The following is a 20,557-nucleotide window of genomic DNA, read 5'->3' on the forward strand; positions in this document are numbered from 1 at the left end:
AGAATATACTTTTTTTCAGTGTGTACAGACCGTCCCCAAAATTAATTATATCCTAGACACAAATTAGTAAACTCCATAGCAGATTCACTATGATGTAATAAAACTATTAAAATTAAAAATGAAATTAAAAAAATTTCTGTGTAGAAATTTAAGAACACAACTCTTAGGTGAAAGGGAAAATACAAACAAATTACAGATTTTGTGAAAAATAATTACAATGAAAACCCTACATATTAGAATCTATGGGATACATTTAAAACAGTGGTAAGATAAAAATTCATAGCTTAAACACTTATATTAATAAAAAAATCAAAGAATAAAAATAAATTCAAGGCAGAGAAGAGAAAAAATGTAGATCGGTTTAATAAATCATAATCCTGGTTCTCAGCAGGGGGGGGGGGAGAAGACACACCACTAAGTAATTTAATCAAGATTTACAAAAAGAAGAAAGCACAAATACAAAAATTAGAAGTAACAAGGGAGAAGTAACTACTGACACAGAGAAACCAGAAATAAATTGTAAGAGTCTACCTTGTATTCTTCTATGCAAATAATTTGAAAACAGAGAAGGTGGGTAATTTCTTAGGCTGTGGAAATATTCCAGATCAAAAGTGGCTGAAGAGACAATGACAACTATATTCATGCTTGACCCTAGACTGAATCTTGCACTGGAGGAAGAAAATGCTACAAACACTGTTGGGTCAACTGTCAAAACTAAATATGGATGGTAGATTAGATAAAACATAAATTTATGAGGTCAATAATTATACTGTGGTCATGGAAGAAAATATCCCTAATCTCAGGAAATAAATTGAAGTATTCAGGAGTAAAGAGCCATTATATATGTAATTTACCTTAAAATAGTCCAGGGGAAAGAAAGGTGTGTATATACTTGTGTATGCATGCATTCATGCACACACGCAGAGGGAATGATAAAATGAAGCAAATGGGGTAAAATGTTAACAACAGGTGAATCTGAGTAAAGGGTATACTTTTTTTCTCCCATTATTTCTGCAAATTTTGTTAAGTTTGAAAATGTTCTCAAATAAAAAGTTTTTTAAATTACATTACAAAATTATAATTATGGTACTGATCCTAAGCCTATTAATAAAAAATTTCATTTTTAATGGAAAACTCATCCTTGAAAATGTTAAATTCTCTGGAACTTCAGGGAAGAAATAATAAGAGCTTACCCATGAATAGGAATGCACAAAAGCTTTTCCAGATTAGAAAGAACAGTTCTTACAGTCTCTGGTGTTCTGGAAGAGCCAAACTCTGTCACCAAAAGTGATTTGGTAATATCTAAAAGAGAATGTTTTAAATAATAACTAGAGTTTAATAATAAGAACTCTGATTTAAAAATGTGATACTTGTAATTCAGAATAAAATAGGACCATTTTTCTCTCTTATCCTAGTTGTACCATATTTCTTTCACTCTAAGCCCTGAAGTATTAAAATTCTGATTATCCTTAAGTGGTTGCTTTTATAATCAAGGAGTCTGCTTCTTAGATCATCCCCAAAAAGTATAGAATATAACCAATTTGCTTGCATGCATGATACCTTTAGTGAGAAACAAGCAAATACCTTAAATATTTAAAAAGTAGCATTTAGAAATTAAATAATTTAAATATAGATTTGAACTAAAACAAAAGTTTAAATTGAGTGGTGGCTGACCTCCATTTACTAAATTGACAGATTACCCAATGCATTCCATTCTGTCTTTGAAATGACATGACTGAAGCTCATAACACACTCAACACTCTCGGCTAACAGGCTCCCCGTGTAGCGTACCCTGCACTTCATCTCCTCCCACCAGTGTACGCCTAACGGCTTGTCCTGAACATGTTTACAATTACTGTTTCTTCTAATAATCATATAATCTAATTAAAAACTATGAAAAGCAAAAAAAATTACAAAAAGGGAAAGGTTTAGTTTCTACGAAAGCTACCACATTACTTTGATTATAAGACGCATGTTTTTTCACACGTTATCATCTTAAAAATTAGGACGCATGTCCCCCAATCTTTAGGGTCTTAGAGTTCAATAAAAAGAAAATGAACTAAAAATCTGCTCTCAACTTAAGTGTTTGAGGAGAAAAATTATAAAAGTGTAGGGGGATTCTGAACTTAGACTGATCTGCAAGTATCTAAGTTCTTGCTGCACTTAAAAAGAATCTGAAGTACAAACTCTGGGAAATGTTGGACACAGTTTATGGAAAAAAGGTGACTCAAAACCTCAGTGAGCTGTCACACAGAAGACAAAATGCCAATCATCAAGGTCATAAAAAAATGTAGAGACCCGATTTTTAATGATTCCCAATATTAACAAACTTTCTTCCCCCCAGATTTACAGTCTAACTGGTCGCAGTGACATCAGATCAGAGGAATTCGACAAGGTATTTAAGATGTACTGGCTGTAACAATAAACCATGAACTCCGTGGGGGGCAGGAAGCCATTCTTATTCATCTTCCTATCCCCAGCACTTAGCAAGCCGCCCAGTCTGAAGTGGTGTTTGCTGGACTATACTTACTTTCCTTGCTTCCACTACCACATTCAAAACTGTGGTGGAAATAAAAACATGAAGGGAAAATACACATAATCTATGACTCTGTTAACAACTGGGAGAACTCGACTGGTTAATTCAAAAACAAGAAAACACATGTATATAATATCAACCACACCAAAAATTAAAGAATAAACCTACCTTCCTGTTGTGAAACCTGTAGTTTTTGACCATTACAAAAGGCTCCCTTTCCTTTCCTGCCAGTATACATCTTATCCTCCAAGCAACTGTATACAACTCCAAATTCCATCTGCAGAAGGAAAAAAGTTTCCTTTACCAAACCTGAGTATTTTTCACCATTAAATCAATACTTTTTTTTAAGGCAGTAACAAAAAAATACAGTATATTGAGAACGTTTTCAAATTACTAGGGATACTTAAAAATGCTAATTTCCAGCTTAAACAGAGGAAAGAGGTCATCAGACTTGAATCCTTGACTCTTGCCCCATCCATTTCTCAAGTCACCCACCTTGACCTCCCACCCTCCTGCCTCAGAAAGATAAATATTTCCTACTTTCTAAGGTGAGTACTTCCATCCGTATTATGATTCCCACCCTCTCAAATGTCCCTGAAAAACTCCTGTATCAGCTGATCCTCCTCTCAGATTTCCATTCTGGTACTTTCACACCAAATTTCTACCTCCCCCACAAAATTTTCAAGATGTTATCTTCTCCTTTTCCCTTCACTGCCAAAGGGTAGCCTACACTTCACCTCTCCTATTCTCCTCTTAATAAAAATTACAATTTGGCTTCTGCCCTAATCACACACACTTCTGAAACTTCCCTGAAAGAGATTTCCCATGAATTCCTGCTAACCAAATGCCATCTCCAAAGAATTGGAGACTACTAACCATCATCCACACTTCATTACTTAATCCAGTACCCCCATGTTTCTGGCAGTACTCTTAGTCCTACCTCACTCATTAATCTATCTTTGTGTCACTTTTTCTAAGGACCTCGTTCTCCAACCCTTAAAAGTTGTGTAGGTCAGGATTTGTTCACTCTTTCATTTCTTCCATTCCCCTCTTGGATGTCTATATTCTGAGAGGTTTGTTCTTTCCAGTCCATAAATTTAACTACCACCTTCAACTGTGGCCTATTACCACCGATAGCCCCATTATCACAGGTAAGAATTGCTATAATTGTTAGAATTATCTGTCACTCTGTACTTGGAAAAACTTCTACTGGTTTTCCACAGCCCAAAACAAAACCTAAATGTTCTGGCATAGACAGACCACAGTGCCTCACAATAAAACCACAACTGACTCACCTCATCAATTCTGTTCCTGCCACTTTCAGAGTTTTACTCACAATGAACATCTCGTTCTTACATACATCATGTTCTTCTCCAAGCTGTTCTTTCTGATTAAAATGCTTTCTTCCTTTTCTTCTTTATGAAAAAGTCCTATGTTTCTAAAACCCAGCTCACATGACCAAATTCTAAAGACCCCTTCTGTTATGAAGGTTTCCCCAAACCACTCTTGGGCAGAACTGGATATACCCTCTTCATGTTGTCACAGCGTTTGTTTCCTAGTTCCACTACGTATTTATCTGTTTGCACATCTAACTTGTGCATGAACTGCAGTTAGTTCAGTGGTAGGCACGGCACATAGTCCAGGGCTGATTATATGCTAATGGCTCCTTTCGCTTCTTTTGGATGTTCTCACTAATTAGTGCAACCCTGTGCCTAAGATGTGTTTTTATTTTCACAGATTTTTTTTAACTCTCTTGTATACATGCTGATCAAATATATCACAAGCTCCTTGAAGACAGGTGTGTAAGATGTTAGTAAACATCATTCATTGTTTGATCAAATAGCCAAACAACAAGGAAATGCAATAGCTACAGACTGTATTTTACTGGGTTTTAAATATAGCAAGTAAGTATTTGGGTTCCTGAACATACTCAGCGTTTCCCAATCATGTTCTGGCCCCTACCACACTCTGGTCTTTCAAAGTCTCCTTTCACTGACACCTATTAAGGCAATCCTAGCTCAAACCCCACCTCCTCGATTTAGCATTTTAGATCACACATCAACTCCTATCACATCTGACTTTATCATGTATAAATGGTGATTAAATACTGAATTGTATTTCAGTTACTTGCATATATTTTTTCCTTTTAATTTTTGCTTCTCAGACATTAAATTTTCTTTACTGGAGAAAGTATCACACCAATTTTAACAGTTCCGAAGCTTACTTTGAAATGATGCAGCTATATAAATTGAATATAGAGACAAACCTAAATTTATTACGGAGACACATGTACTCTTTCTCAGAAAATGAGAGCAAGGCATTTTACCATAAATTTAAACAGCATACCTTTTTATTTACAGTAAAGCCAATCGAAACAGCTACAAAAGGAAATCTAAAAAAAAGCAAAAAACAAAAAAACCACATATATACAAATTTACCAAGATAAACATTTTCAATAAACATGTTTTTTCATAATTGACTACATAATTTTTCCAATAAATAGTCTTATCCCTCCTCCCACAGAACAGTGTGTACAGTATGCAGCCCTCTGTGTAGTGGGGAATATGGGGAGAGGTGGTGCATATGCATACATACAGGATGCTTCTAGCTTCTCCAGGCATGAAAGAATTCATAAGAAACTGATAACAGTGACCACCTCCAGAGAGTGGTCCTGAGAAACTGGGGTCAGAAGTGGGAAGGACCCTTTGCACTGCATGATATTTTATATCTTTGGAATTTCAAATGCCACGAATATAGTAACTGTAACATTTTTTTTTTCAAAAAATAAATAAAATTTTTTAAATGTTCATTGTTACAAAGAAAAGTCTCTTTTCTTTGGTCATTTCTCCCACAGCCAGGACCCATAAACACAGGTATTAAATTGTACAAATTGTTACTTGTCTTTAATACCAAACTTGGAGTTTCACATCTGAAAAGTAAACTGTTAGCCACAGCTATTGCTATGGCTGCATGATACACAGTTTGAACACATAGTTTGTAATTTCTGACTCAAGAGTCACGATGAACAAAATAAGACAAAATGTGTTCAACTACTGAAAATAAAAAGTTTAAGAAATATTAATAGTTTTCATTTTAACAAAAATGGGATCATAGTATACACTCTGTATTACAATCTTCTCTATGTTATATCATGAGGATTTTTCCACATTAACAATCCACATATAGATTCTAGATCTTAGCTTTACAGATTTTAACAATTCTGTATTCGTAAAGATATGTATAGCCACATGGCAACCTCAAATATAACATTTATATATAATCCCAACACACCAGGCTACCCATTTTAACTGTCGCCAGCAATTCCCTCAGGCTTTCTATTAGTGCTAATATACTGAGTTACATACTTACTTTGTGTCAAGCACCACATTAAGTTCTTATATAAAAGTATTACTCACTGAATCCCATGAATGAACAGTTCTATGAGGCAGGTACCATTAATATATTTATTTTACACATTAAACAACAACAACTGAGGCTTAGAAAGATTAAATAACTTGCCTAAAGTCACAAAGCCTTATAAAAAAGTATCTGGAATCAAGCCCAAGTCTGTTGATTCCCGCCCCCCCCAACCCATGCTCTTTTTAATAGTTTTTTTCCTCCTGGATTGAACCACTCTATACAGACAACATTCTATATGACCCCCAAAACTGACTCCATTAGTTCCTTAATCTCAAAGCAGCAATGTTGCTTGCTTACATTTTTATATGGCTCCACCAGTGAGAAAAAGAATGGTGAACAGGGCTCCTCATGCACTGTGTGCTTGTCCACAACATGAATATTTCTTCATCTCTTCCATAGCTGATGAAAATTCTGCTTAATCCATTTCATTCTACAAATTATACAAATCTCTAAAGTACCTAGACCCATTCAGTTAGCATACAAACAGTAATTATAATATTAACATTTTAAAAACGTACCTATGTACAAAATTCGTTGTTCCGTCAATAGGGTCAATGATCCATGTAGGGCTGTCAGTTAAGACACTTTTTTCCCCAGCTGCCACAGACTCCTCACCAATGAAACTACAAGAATGACAAATTCCAAATCTTCACACTACTTTCAACAATTTTCAAACCTAAACATGTCCTTAGATTCAGAGTCTACTTTAATACATAACAAAAAGCCATACACCACTTTTCTATTGTTGTTTCTTCTTCCTTCAAACTGATAAAGTGAGAAAACTTTATTTCCCCAAGAGGAAAGTCATGTGAAAAATCAAATTCAAAATTCTCAAATGTAATACCAGGGTAAGTAAAGGCACTCACATGAGTGTATGCACACACATTTGTTGCAGATGAGAACTTATTAAGGAAATGTAGTGGTTTTAAAAATAACTCTACAAACTCTCATGCTCTTCTCTTTAAGAGGTCGAAACTAACACCCCTTTGCCTTGAGTGTGAATTTAAACTGAGTGACTCTTCTAACCAGTAGTCAAAGCAGAAGTTATAATATGCAACTGTGAAGACTCGTTCACAAAAACAGTACTGTGGTTTCCATTTTATTTACTCTATTTCTCCCTCTATCCCTTTTCCTCCCTTGTTCCAGGGGAAGCCAGCCACCATGTTAAAAGCTGCTCTATGGAGAGGCCCACACGGCGAGGAAATGAGGGCAGCTGCTAGCAGAAAACCCATGAGGAACTGAAGTCAAACAATCACATAAGTGAACTTTCCCCTCAGGCCTAGTTGAGCCCTGAAATGTTACAGCCCTGACCAGCAGTTTGACTATAACTTTATGAGACCCTGACCAGAACCATGCAGCCAAGCTACTCCCATATTCCTGACCCTAGAAAACTCTGAGATAATAAATGTTTGTTGTCTAAAGCTGCAAAGTTTTTGGGATAATTAGCTATGCAGCAACAGACAATATACAGAACACTAAATAAGTCAATGAGAAAGCAAATTATCCACCAAAATTACTGTGTCTACATGCCTTCCTAAAACATGCTATGCAATAAATCTCAGGTGAATTTTGTAAATGGTGTCTGAGTTCATTGGTCTTTTTCTTTCTTTTATTCATTATTCTATTTCCTTTACTCAATACTGAACTGTTCTGTAAGCATTATGATTTTCTTTTATCCCCTTTTCACTTAGCTGTAAATCTTTTTACTAAGAGAAGTATATTTAGCCACAGCTTTAAACATTTTTTCTTCTCAATGGCTAAAATATCAGGAACAGATAATGGAATGACCAAGAAACAGAGAGTGAGGGGTGCCTGAGTGGCTCAGTTGGTTAAGCATCCAACTCTTGATTTCAGCTCAGGTTATTATCTCAGGGTCGTGAGCTCGAGCCCAGCATCAAGCTCTGTGCTCAGAGGGGAATCTGAGATTCCTTCTCCCTCTCCTCTGCCCAACCCTGCCCTGTGCGCTCACACTCTCTCTAAAATAAATAAATCTTCAAAAAGTAGAGAATGACAATGTTAAAACTTTAAAATGAGGACAATGTTTCTGCTATATGTCTCGGTAAGACAGCCCCGATTTTAGTGTTTTCTCTCAAAGTCATTAAAGTTACCACAACTCTATCACATTAAAAATGTTTGCAATAAAACTTCTAAATCATGCCTATGGCAGACATTTGTCATATTAGCTTCCCAGCATCCAAACACTCCTCTTACTATGAAGGAATCCAAATACCTCTTGTTTGCTCCTTCCTGGCAGCTTGAGCTTGGGCAAACAACCTGAGTTTAGCAAGACATTCCTGCTCAGGATTTGTAATCTTGAGATAATGAGGTAAAGATACCCAAAGTCAGCAGTCAGTCCTGAGGCTACGACCAGTGGCATCTGAAGCGGTGGCCACTGGGGCGCCTGTAGCTTGGCCTTCCTTCCTGACTTCTGCCTGTGCCCTGCTCGCATGGCTCCTGAGATGCCCAACACTCTCCAAATAAATTCCTTTTTAGCTTAAGTTAACTAAAGTCGATTTCTGTGTCTAGAATCAAAATCTGTCTAGTACATTGACTCTAACCTAAGTTTCAATTTATCATGTGAAACTAAAATAAAAAATACCTGTGAGATGGATACTTTCCCTTTATGGAAGAGATCAGCATTTTTTCAATTTTTTGGTCAGTAGCAGTTACCAAATCAGCTGGAGAACTTTTAATCATGACATTCATTTCATTTTTTATGGCTTCACGAACCACCTACAAAGATTTTTTTGATAAGCAAATACAAAAGGCATAAATCATTTTAAATCAAACTAAAAGATAAAATATAGAAATGGTTTAAAACATTCAATCTGTCTGAAATGATATGCTTAAAAATGTTTTACCACAATGTATATAATATAAACTTTTAGTGGTTATGACCTTCTAGGTACAAAATCATACAATCTTACATCCTATTTTAAATTCACGATTGTCATTAAAAAGGTTTAATGACAAAATCAGAGTCTTGACTCCATTGAAAATGTTTAGTAAAATGAAAACATGTGCAATTAATCAAAATGCCTATTTTATTTCACAGGACAACCACATGCTGTCCACATCCATCACATCATGGCTGACAAGATTTCAGTTCATACCTCTCCAGCTTGTCTTGCTAGGGTTACTGCATAATCCATGCATTCCTGCCAAGGATCAGCCATCTTCTGAACAGATTTAACACTAGTCAGGACAAAGCAATTAAAAATCTCTAAGTCTTAATTATAGAACAGTTAGTTCACAAAAACATCTCAATTAGCATAGTACTCTCATTCAGGAAATGAATCACACATGTACAAAATCACAAATGTAGTAACTGCCTTCTTCCTGGTGTTAGAGTTCAATGCTTTTCAAGATTCACTCATAGGTCCATTAAAAAATATTCTTACCTAATCACTTCTATTGCAGAAACATTTACATAACAAAAAACACTCTATAAAAGTGTTTCCCAAAGAGCCTATAACATCACATTAAACAAAAAAAACAAAAAACACTGTTTTGGGAGATGGAGAAAAAAGGGCACAGAAGTATTTTAAAAGATAGGTCCATGTTTCAATAGAGAATAAAGTGAAAATAAAAGAACACTGGGAATGCTGAAATTAAAGAAGCTTTGAAAGGAAGGTATATACTTTGAAAGGAAGGTATATACAGAAGGTATATACTCAATTCTGATATTAAGGTCCTCTGATCTTTCTATTACAACATGTGAAAAAAAGAAAATTCTAGGCCAAAAAAAATAATTTTCCAGAAAAAAATAACATTTTTATCTTCTGAACCGTCCAGCTTCCACTGACTTCTGAAGAGAATATGAAAATACCTCACCACTGGCTTGACCACACTCTAAAATCGGAACCTAAGACAGTGAAGCTTTTCAAATGGTCAGAAAAATGTGGCATCATTTATAAAGCAAATCCAGGGATGCCTGGGTGGCTCACTTGGCTAAGCATCTGCCCTCGGCTCAGGTCATGATCCCTAAGTCCTGAGATCCAGTCCCACATCCTGCATTGGGCTTCTGGCTCAGCAGGGAGCCTGCTTCTCCCTCTGCCTGCTGCTCTCCCTCCTTGTGTTCTCTCCCTCTCTGACAAATAAATAAAATCTTTAAAAAAATAAATAAAATGTAAAGCAACCCCAATTTTGTCACCTTTATAGTTGAGAATAACTGACACACAGTTTCACCTTAAAGACTACTCAGAATTTCCTATCAAGGTGCTCGCAGTGTAGGAAAAAGGAGAGGAAAGGAGGGGAGGGCAAAGGGCAAAAAGAGTGAGCTGTTTTAGCTAGTTTTCTTTTCCCCCTCTGATGTAAGCTTCTTTTTTTTTTTTTAATGTAAGGGGGAAACCACTTTTCAAGTTACAGGAGTCACTGCTTAGAGTGTCTCAAGAATTGTTTCCAAACTTTTTTTTTTCCCCATTCTTACTCCATTCCTCTTTCAGGTTTAACAGAACTAGATTAACAGAACAGTGTATCTGCTTTCTTGCCAGAAACTTTGCTCAAGCCTCTCCTATCTCTGCCTTCTAACAACACCAGCACAGATGTAACTCCTACCAATTCTTCGACGCCCATTTCAAAAGCTACCCCTTCTTCTAGGGATTCTCCTCCCAGAATTCGTTGTTTAATCATTTGATAGCTATTTGCTGAATACCTATGACACACTGTGCACTGCATCGTAGTGAGGAAACAGACCCAGTTCACTTACTCGCAAGTGGGGAGTCAGATATTAATAAAAAATCTGACTACATACAAAATCACAAATGTAATAAAGCCTAAGTAGGAGAAGTACAACGAGAGAACCATGCACCAGGAAGCTTTAACCTAGCCTTAGGTATCAGATAAGGTTGCCCTGACAACATGATTAAATCAAGATCTGAAGGACAAGTGAATAGGCATTAACTAACTCAAATGCAGGCTGTAAGCAGAAGAGTAACTAAAAGGCCTAAGTGTGACAGTTCAGAGATCAAGGGAAGGGGGTAGGAATGAGACTGGGGAGATAGTAGGGATCATCCCAGGCAGGGCCTGAAAAGTAAGATTTTGACTGAGAGCCATGAAAAATCATTTCACCATAGCGATAGAAGAGAACAGATTGGAGGGTGGAGGGAAGAGTGGAGACTGGGTGCTCCATAGACTGGACTGGAGATTTAGATTTAGGATGCAGTAGTCCAGAGTAGACCTGAAGGTTGGCTTAAACCTGGGAGAGTGGAGGAGAAGTGTTTATAGAGAAGTTTAGAGAATGGAGAGATATTTGCTTTAGGAGGTAAAGTTGGGGGCATTTAGCAATAATTTGGATATGGGTATGAAGGAGAGGAAAAGTTCAATGATTCCCAGATTTCCCACTTTTAGCAACTGAGTGGATAACTGTTACATTCACTGAAACAGGGAGTAACAGAAGAATCAATCTGGAGATTTGGGTAGGAGGTGGAGATATCAGAAGTTTAATTACTAGAGGATAAGAAGCCTTTGTGAAACCAAAAGGAGATGTCAATTAGGCAGCTGAACTATGGTTCCTGAGCTCACAGAAGAGATAGGACCTGCAGATATAAATGCTATGTAAGTCACCTGAGTAAGCAACGACTGAGTCCTGAGCCTGAACGACATCCCTAAGGAAGGAACACACAGTGAGAAGCTGGGAGGACACCTTTGGCCTGGAAGAGCCCAAAAAACTGTGCCTCACACTTAGGACACTCAGGAATGTCTTCCTTATGTTTTGATCATCTGTGTAGGTGCCTTATATTCACAACCACTTTGAGCACATGTCTTAATGGAGATAAGCATATTCTATTCACCTTCACTTTCCTAAGACAAACGCCTGAAACATTCCCAACTGTTTCTGTCCTGGTCACAGCCTTCCTGACAGTGGGAACCATGCCACCTTTCTGTCACCCGTCCCCAGCAGTGCAGGTGCACACAGCTCAGGCTCACACTGGGTCTGCATGACCCTGGGAATATGCCAGGTCTCTCTGAGCATCCTTGGAATCAGTAAAATGAAAAAGACAATTATTTTACGTCAGCTGCCACAAGGGTTCAGAGACAACGCATGGGCGAAACCGCTACACGACGTGGGGCCTGTTCCCGGTGTCACTGGGCGGCGGGGTCTAAGGACAACACTGCAGGGATAAAGGGGCCCGGCTACGGCCTCCGTCCCTGGGCGCCCACCCACTCCGGCCGCGGACGGCCGTCCGCAGCACCCAGGCTCGCAGCTCTGATCCAAACAGCCCCATGGCCGATATAAAGTCACAGGAATGAAGGACTTACCTCAACTTGGGGGACGTCAGACTCACCAGGTTAGCCGGGGGCTTTGTGGCTGGGTCCTTCCAGAGAGCGAGAAATCTCCCAGACAGGAAGTCCCGCCCTTGCGGCCCCGCCCACATGGGCGTGACTCCCTCAGGCCGGAGGCACTGAACGCGCCGGCTGGTGCGAGGCTCCTGCCCCACCCGCCCCGCGGGCCTGACTAGGCATTAGAGATTTGGCCTCTTTTTATTTCTGGTTCCAACTTCCTTTCTGCAGCCTGCGCTTTCTTCAGAAATTTAGAAAAACTTGAGAAATTAGCTTTTTGGTTCTTAATTGTCAATTATCTTGAAATAATCTTGCCAGGGAGCCTGCATGGCTCCTTAGGTTAAACATCTGCCTTCAGCTCATGAGCCAGAGTCCTGGGATCAAGTCCTACCATCAGGCTCCTGGCTCCCCAGGGAGCCTGCTTCTCCCTCTGTCTCCCTCCCTCCCTCAGTCTCTCCTGAATAAATAGAGCAAATCTTTAAAAAATAATCTTGCCAACTGCAGAGCGGCGGCTAGTGTTGATCTAACCAAATAAAAATTTCCAGGCATTTGCAGAAATGTCACCAGAGACCTCTTTAAGCCTCCTTTAAATGAACATGGTCCCACTGCAAAGCTGCTATAACTAAAATCAATGTAAGCAACGTTAAATCAGATCAAGTCATTATTTCTTATTCAAATTAAAATCACTTCGCACTTCCTACCTCAAATGAGCAGGAAGTCCAAACTTTTTCTAGGGACCTCAGCTGCCACCTCACAATTGTTCTCAAGTAACTCAAGAGTGTTTTCAGTGCAAAGAGGCCGTTTGACTTCCAAACGCCTGAAAGTGAAACGAGGACTCTGGTAGTGCACAGGAAGGTCTAGTGCGCAGATCCGGTTTTGGCAGTGTTGCAAAACTGTCCCACACAATCCAGAAGATTTTTATTCAGTGCTGTGAGTTTAGAGGGCTGCAGAGGTCTCAGTACCTGGTATACTGCTCTTGGCTTCCCAAAGGGATCATTTTTTAAAGCTATGTCATATCTACAGCCATTGTTCCCAGTACCAAAGATTGTCTGTTGTTCCAAGGTGATTGGGGGTTAGGGAGCAGTCAGGTTCCAGCATCAGCCACATACTATGCCAGGACAAAATCTGCTTCCTGATGTGGCATCCAGGTCATCATTCCAGACTTTCCTAAAGGCAAGTTTCCTCTTCTGAGTCTTTGAAATATCCTTTTCTACCAGCTGACTTCCATCCCTGAGAATGGTTCTAATTATGCTAAACTTCAAAGGAGAAAAGAGGTGAGATCCAATGCCCTTGATACTTTCCCAGACACCTGACTATACAAAGAGGGGATGGTATGGGGGAAGAGGTTCCTTTATGAAGCCACAAAGTGCTAAAGTCACACATCTGCAGGAGTAGTAAGTGCCAAATTGTCCTATATTTGAATAAAGAGGGACCACTGTGATGATTCCTTTCCCAGCAATCGTGGGTATCTTGTTAACTCTACTTAAGTGATTTCTTTATTATAAAATGTAACTAGAAAGGCAATTTGTCTCCCAATCAATAAAGTATGTTCAGGGGCACATGGGTGGCTCAGTCGGTTAAGCATCTGCCTCTGGCTCAGGTCATGATGCCAGGGACCCGACATTGAGCCCCGCATTGGGCTCCCCGCTCGTCGGGGAGCCCACTTCTCCCTCTCCTCCCTGCTTGTGCTCTATCTCTTTCGCTATCTCTGTCTCTCTCTCAAATAAATAAAATCTTTAAAAAAAAATGTTCATGAAAATATAAGTTAAATCTGTATAAGCTTAACTATAAACTCCTAGGTAGAGATTTCTGTTTTAAGGAGTCAGTAAAATATTCCATGCCGGCAATTATCATTTTATCAAGTGAATAATAACCATCTACCACCATGCCAAACCAGGTCTTTTATAAATCTTGATATTCATATACTGGGTTTGGTGAAATTAGAAAAAGAGAACCCTGGTTGTCCTATTAGCTGGCAAATTAAACAAAAATTCCCTAGTACTATGGGTGAATATCACTGATAGGAAAATGTTCAAAGTTTTAGGCTCCATACAGAGTTATCAGATTCATACTTCAAACCAATAGATATTTCAGGGTCAAAAGTTTAACCTATGATAAAATAGCAGCAGCTAACACTGAGCATGTACTATGCGCTAGGTACTATTCTAAGTAAGTACATTCTAAGTATGATCTCATTTAATTCTGTGTAATTACATAAAATTTCTGAACGTGAGACGCCATTTTGAAGCTTCATTTTCCTTTCTAACAAGTGAATGAATTCCTGAACTGGGCCAAAAGCGGCAACTGTTTTACAAGGAGTTGCTAAACAGAACAATTGGCATCAGGACCATAAAACTGTTGGTAACTTTATGAAGACAGAATAGTTAACTAAAACATACAAAGATTAGTTTCATTTGATAGCACCAATTAAAGTCAGTAATCAAAAGCAGCTCAACTGCTTAGCACCAATTAACAGGGTTTTATTTTTCTCTATCAAAATCATGTAATTACCCCAATTCTTCTTTCTCAGAATAACCTCTTGTCTTCCCCACATGAGTGGGACACTTTTCTGGTTGCTAACACAATTTGTGCTCTCTGAATTGCAATTCGGAGGCCCCAAATAAAAGGCCTTGTTTCTTGTTCACTTTCACCTCCTTTTCTCCGCTGACAATTCCCCCTAACAATTTGATAGAATTCAAATATCTCCATTTTTTTTAGACAAGGAAACTGGACTATAGGAAGTTTCATTTGCCTACAACTACCAGGTAAGAAAACATGGAAAGCAGAATTATTTAGAGAGATTTCTCATTATTGATGCCCATACTATCTTTGGAGAAGAGAGCAAACTCAAACTAGATACTAAAATTGCCACTGAACATTCAAAGGTGGTATAGAACAAGCACACTATTCCTTTGGGACCTAGTCTGTGCTTCAGCCCTTTGAGTAAGCACATAGGAAGTGTGCTAGACATGGGGAATATCAAAATTAATAGTTTATAATATTATATTGTTTATATATTATGGTTGTAGTTCTCATGTTCAAGGATTTATAGCAAAATAGAATATGACAGGAACACAAACAGTTATGAAACAAGCCAAGCTGGCTAAATATGAAATATAAAAAAATTGTGAGAATGTAGAGAAAATTTCACTTACAGGTTGCTAAGTGGGATTAGCAAAAGCTTCATGGCAAGGCTGATACTTGCACCAGGTCTGCAGGAGTCATCAGAATTTAGATAAAGACAAGGCCTGCTCCTCCGGTTGTAGGAACAGCATGAACAAAGGCATATTCATGAGATACCAAATCATCCAGTTTGAATGGAGCAAAGGCTGTGTGTAAAGAAGTGGGAGTGGAGATAAAACTGGAAAGTGAGAATGAAGTCTGATAGTACGGTATAATAAAGAAATGGCTCACTAAGGAATACAGACTTTATTCAAAAGGCAAAAAAGCTTGCAGCAGGGAAGATACATAATCAAAGTTAGATTTTAGGAAGATTAATCTGACTGTGACTGGACAGTGGACAGAGGGGACAAAAGCCAGTTAAAGGTTTAGGGAAGCAATAATATAGGGCAGAAAAAAAGTGGTATTACTGGGAATGAAGAGATTGATGAAAAGATATTATAGGAAATTTTCTATAGGAAATAACTGGACTATAAAGAATGAAGAAAGGAGAAAAGGGGAAAGAGATGACACTGTTTCAGGATAAATGGTAATATCCTTAGTGACACATGTGCAAGACAAGAGGAAGTACAGGTATGAGAGCAGAGAGGCTACATTTAAGACATTAAAAAAAAAAAAAGACATTGATTCTGATGAGCCAATGAGAGAGCCAAGTAGGAATTTACATATTCATTCACTGTGTGAGCATTTACTGACTGCCTATTAAATGGAGAGCCCTTCCATAAATACTTGGGATATATCACAATCACCAAAGGATTATTTATTGCTCTTTCCTGTTTAAGAGACTATAATAAAGTGTCATATTCAAATTCAACTCTATAAATATAAAACATTTCCAAACTAACACAGTTGAAAAGTGCTCTCCTTCCTCTGAATTTCCGCACATTTAACTATCTGTACTACTCATGGGGTGTTTAGCACTCCCCTAGTGTCAGGTTTTCAATCAGATCATAAGTGTATTGAAAACAGGCATCATCTTAGATATTCTTTGAATCTCCCACAGTAGCTCATCCAGAGTAGGAATTCAGTAGTGCTTTAATTGTTAGGGATTTCTTTTTCCTTTTATCTTCTATGATAAGGATACATCTTTTCTTAGCCTTATAGAACAGAAAGGAACAGTAACATTTCACAATCCAGAACACATGACCACTGTAAAAGGAGCCACAGAAGCTAAGTCGGTCTTGGACTGTAAAAAAAGCTGAATAATGGCAAGGGCTAAGGAATGAGTATCCCACTTTTGATAGCAAAAAGTTTACAAACAGGAAGAGGCAGCACAGAAGTTTCAGCAAAGGAGTACCGAAACAACAAACCCAGAGCAGGAACTAAGACACCCAATAAAGGTACCTCTGGGTTAACTATTTTTAGAAACTCTCTGAAAGTCAAATAAATGCCTACAGGCATTAAAACTCAGAATTCTAATTATTCTCTCCAAGAAGTTTGCTTTTTCAAGTATTCTACACTTGACGACTATTCCAACTGATTATAAGTATAAAAAGGTATATATAATTTTAGAAACAGGAATATGAAATGTCGAACATCCCACTGTACAAGAATTGGCAAACATCGGGGCGCCTGGGTGGCTCAGTTGGTTAAGTGTCTGTCTGCGGCCTGAGTCATGATCTCAGGATCTGGGATTGATCCTGGGATCTCAGGGTCTGCTCAGAGGGGAGCCTGCTTCTCCAGATGGAGAAGCACTTCCCCCTGCTTGTATTCTCTGTCAAATAAATAAAATCTTTAAAAAAAAAGTTGGTGAATATCAATAGCAGTGCCAGTAACACTAAAGTGCAAGTTATCTAAATGACCAAATGATAGATACCTCCTTCTAGAGGCAGAACAAAGAAACAGACCTCACTCCCCCAGGGCATGTGCAGGTCATTACAAATCCAAAAGCCTATGCTGTGCCTCCCCGTGATGCCAAAATCTGTGTCAAAAGAAATCCATAAAATGGCATAAAAAAAATTGTGTAGTTGCCCCCAAGAATTACTGGCAAAGTTCTCTTTCACACTCTTTGAAACACCTGCAAATCAATACTACAACCAAACGCACATCAGTAGAATAAGCACTTAGGATATTTCAATCAATATGCATTGATGCCTTGAAAAGACAGTCTTTTCTTTGTTTAAGCACTTTAACACTATTTCTTGAATCTTGCCTACCTTCAGAATCCCATAGTTGAACAGTCAAATTCGTCTCTCCATCTTCATCTGTCACAAGGTTTCTGATAAGGTTTTTGTCACATTCACCACTTGCAGCAGTTTAAGATCTTCTAATTGCAAGAAGAGATAGCTGGAGTTTGGCCAATCATCTCCATAACTTGATCTTACAATGACAGTTTCTTCAGCCTTTATGAAAAATAGCACTTAGTCTTTTCTACATTCAGAACACTGAGAGATGACTTCCTTGCATCTCCCAGCATCACAAATGACAAAAGCAGGGCAATAACAAGTTTGCTAATCGTTTTGCAAGTTGAAATAAATCACATATGCAAAGCCATTAAAAAAAACTAAAGAACATTCTGCATACAGGTTCAAGTGACAGTCTGAGGTCGTTAGGTAAGTTGTTTTTGCTCTACCAAAGTCCACCATGCTTTTCAAAATACGAAGCTATCTAGTGAGTAACACAACTTGTTTAACCTGTAGTTATGAAAATGTAAAAGCCATAGCAGAAACCTAATCTCTTTCCTCTGGACTTCTCACTTCTGCTAATGAAAAAACAGCCTCCCATTTACCTGAATTTAAAACCTTAGTGTTACCATTTTTCTAATTCTCTTTCTTCCTAAGGAAAACCCACACTAAAAGCAGTCACATCCAAAAATCTAAAATAGATATTGAGGAGGCCTATAAATGGGTATTACTATTTTATTCATTTAAGTCAAAATCAAAATATTTACTGAACATGCTTGCTGGGAAACTGAGCTAGGAGCTGGGTATACAATAGTAATTCAGACACGGTCTCTGCCCTCTTGGAGCTTAGTCAGGTAGCCTCTTATCACTTAAACTACAGTGCTCAGGGGTACCTGGGTGACTCAGTTAAGCATTGGACTCTTGTTCTCAGCTCAGGTCTTGATCATGGAGTTGTGAGTTCAAGCCCCTACTTAAAAAACTGTAGTCCTCATATCAGCCTTATAGGCTGATAATATTTTTCCTACAACTTTAAAGAGTGATTGTTATCAGGCAAAAACAAACTGTTTTTGAGGTCCTTAAGTAGTAAAAAAAAATTCCAGGATGATTACCAAATAAGCTTGGAAACCTAGGGAAAGCAGATGGCTGGATCCATGGCCAAAGGTACAACCTAGTTACAGGGACACCACTCCTGGACACTTGGATGGCAACACAGTAGGGCACAGGAAGGCCACTGGCACTAATTCTAATCTCTTACTCCTTCCTCTAACACTATGCCCTATTCATAGTTAGGGACAAGGACATTCAATTAACCCACCTTAGGTCACACGCCTGTGTCTTATGAGGAATAAGGAAAATACCAGGCTTTTTTGGACTTCAACCCACAGACTCTTTGTATTTCCCAAACAAGAGGAGGGAGTTCTGGTGCTAAGCCAAAAAAAAAGAATTTAAAAATGGAAAAAACTACTACAACTGTCTACTACTGAGGCTATAGATCCAGTAGTCTCCAAACATATAACCATTGCAGGAGATCCTTGATGTAATCATGACAAAATCTTTATCAAATGCAACTCTCATGGTTATGTATCAAGTATTTTTGATAAAATATTTGCCCCCTTTTTGACAAGAAATTGTAAAACCGAATTTTATTGGACATTTTTTAGGTTTTTTAAATATTCCATTTATATAGGCTAATCTTACAAATGCAATAGATTCTGTATTTCATACCTCTTGTTTCCATGTACCACATTAGGAGAAACATGACACACTGCACCAATGTTGAATATAGGGAATGGAACTAATGTTTCTGTAGTACCTCAGTTAAATTCCCAGGGAACTTGCCTAGTTTACAATGACAAAACAAAACAGATATAAAACAAAAACCTTATGAACCCAAAACTATCTTTACACTTGTATGACTAAATATCTCAATTCGTAATTTTTGTTGCCCAGGTCAAGGGTATTAAGTATATAAATTTTGTTCCGCTTTCTATCAACAACCTTTCCCTTTCCTCACATTCTCCAAGCTTTCTCCTCTCCTTACCTGATAACAGCCAGGAATAAAACTTGACAAATCTGGGAAAAAACTGATACTCTTATCATTCACATGTATTTACTGGCTGATTACATTTAAACTAAGGTTTATATCAGAGTGATATTACAAATACTTATCTAAATGTAACACGTTCCCCACCCCCCACCCCTGCATTTTTGGGTTTCTACTTAGAATTCTAGTTGTCTGCAAGCAGGTAGAAAGATACTAGGGTTGGGTGGGGACAGTCAAACCCTAAAATTTCATTAAGCATACTCAACTGAAAGCCCTAAAAGAAACCCTGAGAAAACTGATTTCAGAGTAGTTTAGAAATGAGAAGCTGGAGAGACTTTCTTACCCACGATCTTATTCTCTAGGTGACTGCTCATGCTGGAACCTCTGGTCCCTACAGTCTCTGAGGATGCTGGTACCTGTGTGTCTCTTCTAGATTAGTTTGCTACACTATCTGGGACCTGATCTAACTTCCCCTGCTTTGCCTGTTGACATGAGTCTTTTCCTCCATGCTGCTTTGTGTTTTCTCTAATCACAGACATGACCTCTTCTTCATTCTCTCTGGGTATAACTCAATTTCTGCCGGTCTTACTTCCCCTCTTCGCAACCCCCATTGCTGTTTTTCCTGGTATATTTAACTGAAATTCAATTCATGAGGCATGTGTTGATCGCGTACTATATGTAAGTAATTATGACGGATGCTAAGGTCTGTATTAAAACTTTCTGGTATCTGCAAATATATTTAAGGATTATTTCTACTTCTGGCCTTGTAGTTTCTGAGAAAGAACCACTGGAACATCTATATTTACTGTCTATCTACTCATTTGGCACTTGCTACACAGCTCTGTATTATAATTATAAGTATGCATATATCTCATTATATCCACCACGGCAATTATAATCAAATTCTTAGATTTAGTAGGTACTCAAATAATTACCTTAATAAATAAACAAATAGCTGACCAAAGTCACAAG

General features: G+C 38.1%; 2 protein-coding genes across 10 annotated transcripts in view; both read right to left on the reverse strand.

The window, feature by feature from the left end:
* The window catches only part of IMPA1 (inositol monophosphatase 1), a 34,690-nt gene extending 14,175 nt beyond the window's left edge, over positions 1-20,515 (reverse strand). Inside the window, exons 1-10 of one of the 9 annotated variants that reach the window (XM_048212442.2) lie at positions 19,267-20,515; positions 17,575-17,760; positions 15,394-15,567; positions 12,218-13,405; positions 9,070-9,151; positions 8,556-8,689; positions 6,475-6,579; positions 4,883-4,928; positions 2,705-2,813; positions 1,194-1,302 (exon numbers count right to left, since the gene is read on the reverse strand). In XM_048212442.2, the coding sequence (XP_048068399.2) occupies positions 1,194-1,302; positions 2,705-2,813; positions 4,883-4,928; positions 6,475-6,579; positions 8,556-8,689; positions 9,070-9,151; positions 12,218-12,333 (701 nt within the window). In that variant the 5' untranslated portion in view covers positions 12,334-13,405; positions 15,394-15,567; positions 17,575-17,760; positions 19,267-20,515. The other 8 variants (XM_048212441.2, XM_057307722.1, XM_057307723.1 and 5 more) reach the window with 8 other exon arrangements.
* SLC10A5 (solute carrier family 10 member 5) lies at positions 15,576-17,891 on the reverse strand (the record flags this gene model as incomplete). The annotated part of the gene is given in 9 exon segments (XM_057307798.1): positions 15,576-16,527; positions 16,529-16,549; positions 16,551-16,642; positions 16,645-16,820; positions 16,822-17,018; positions 17,266-17,339; positions 17,575-17,637; positions 17,640-17,780; positions 17,783-17,891. Coding segments are annotated over 9 exon segments (975 nt in total), but the record flags the coding sequence as incomplete, so codon positions are not given.
* Positions 20,516-20,557: the final 42 nt, after the last annotated feature.

The sequence above is a fragment of the Ursus arctos genome, unplaced genomic scaffold, assembly GCF_023065955.2.
Source record: "Ursus arctos isolate Adak ecotype North America unplaced genomic scaffold, UrsArc2.0 scaffold_6, whole genome shotgun sequence".
Classification (NCBI taxonomy): Eukaryota; Metazoa; Chordata; class Mammalia; order Carnivora; family Ursidae; genus Ursus; species Ursus arctos.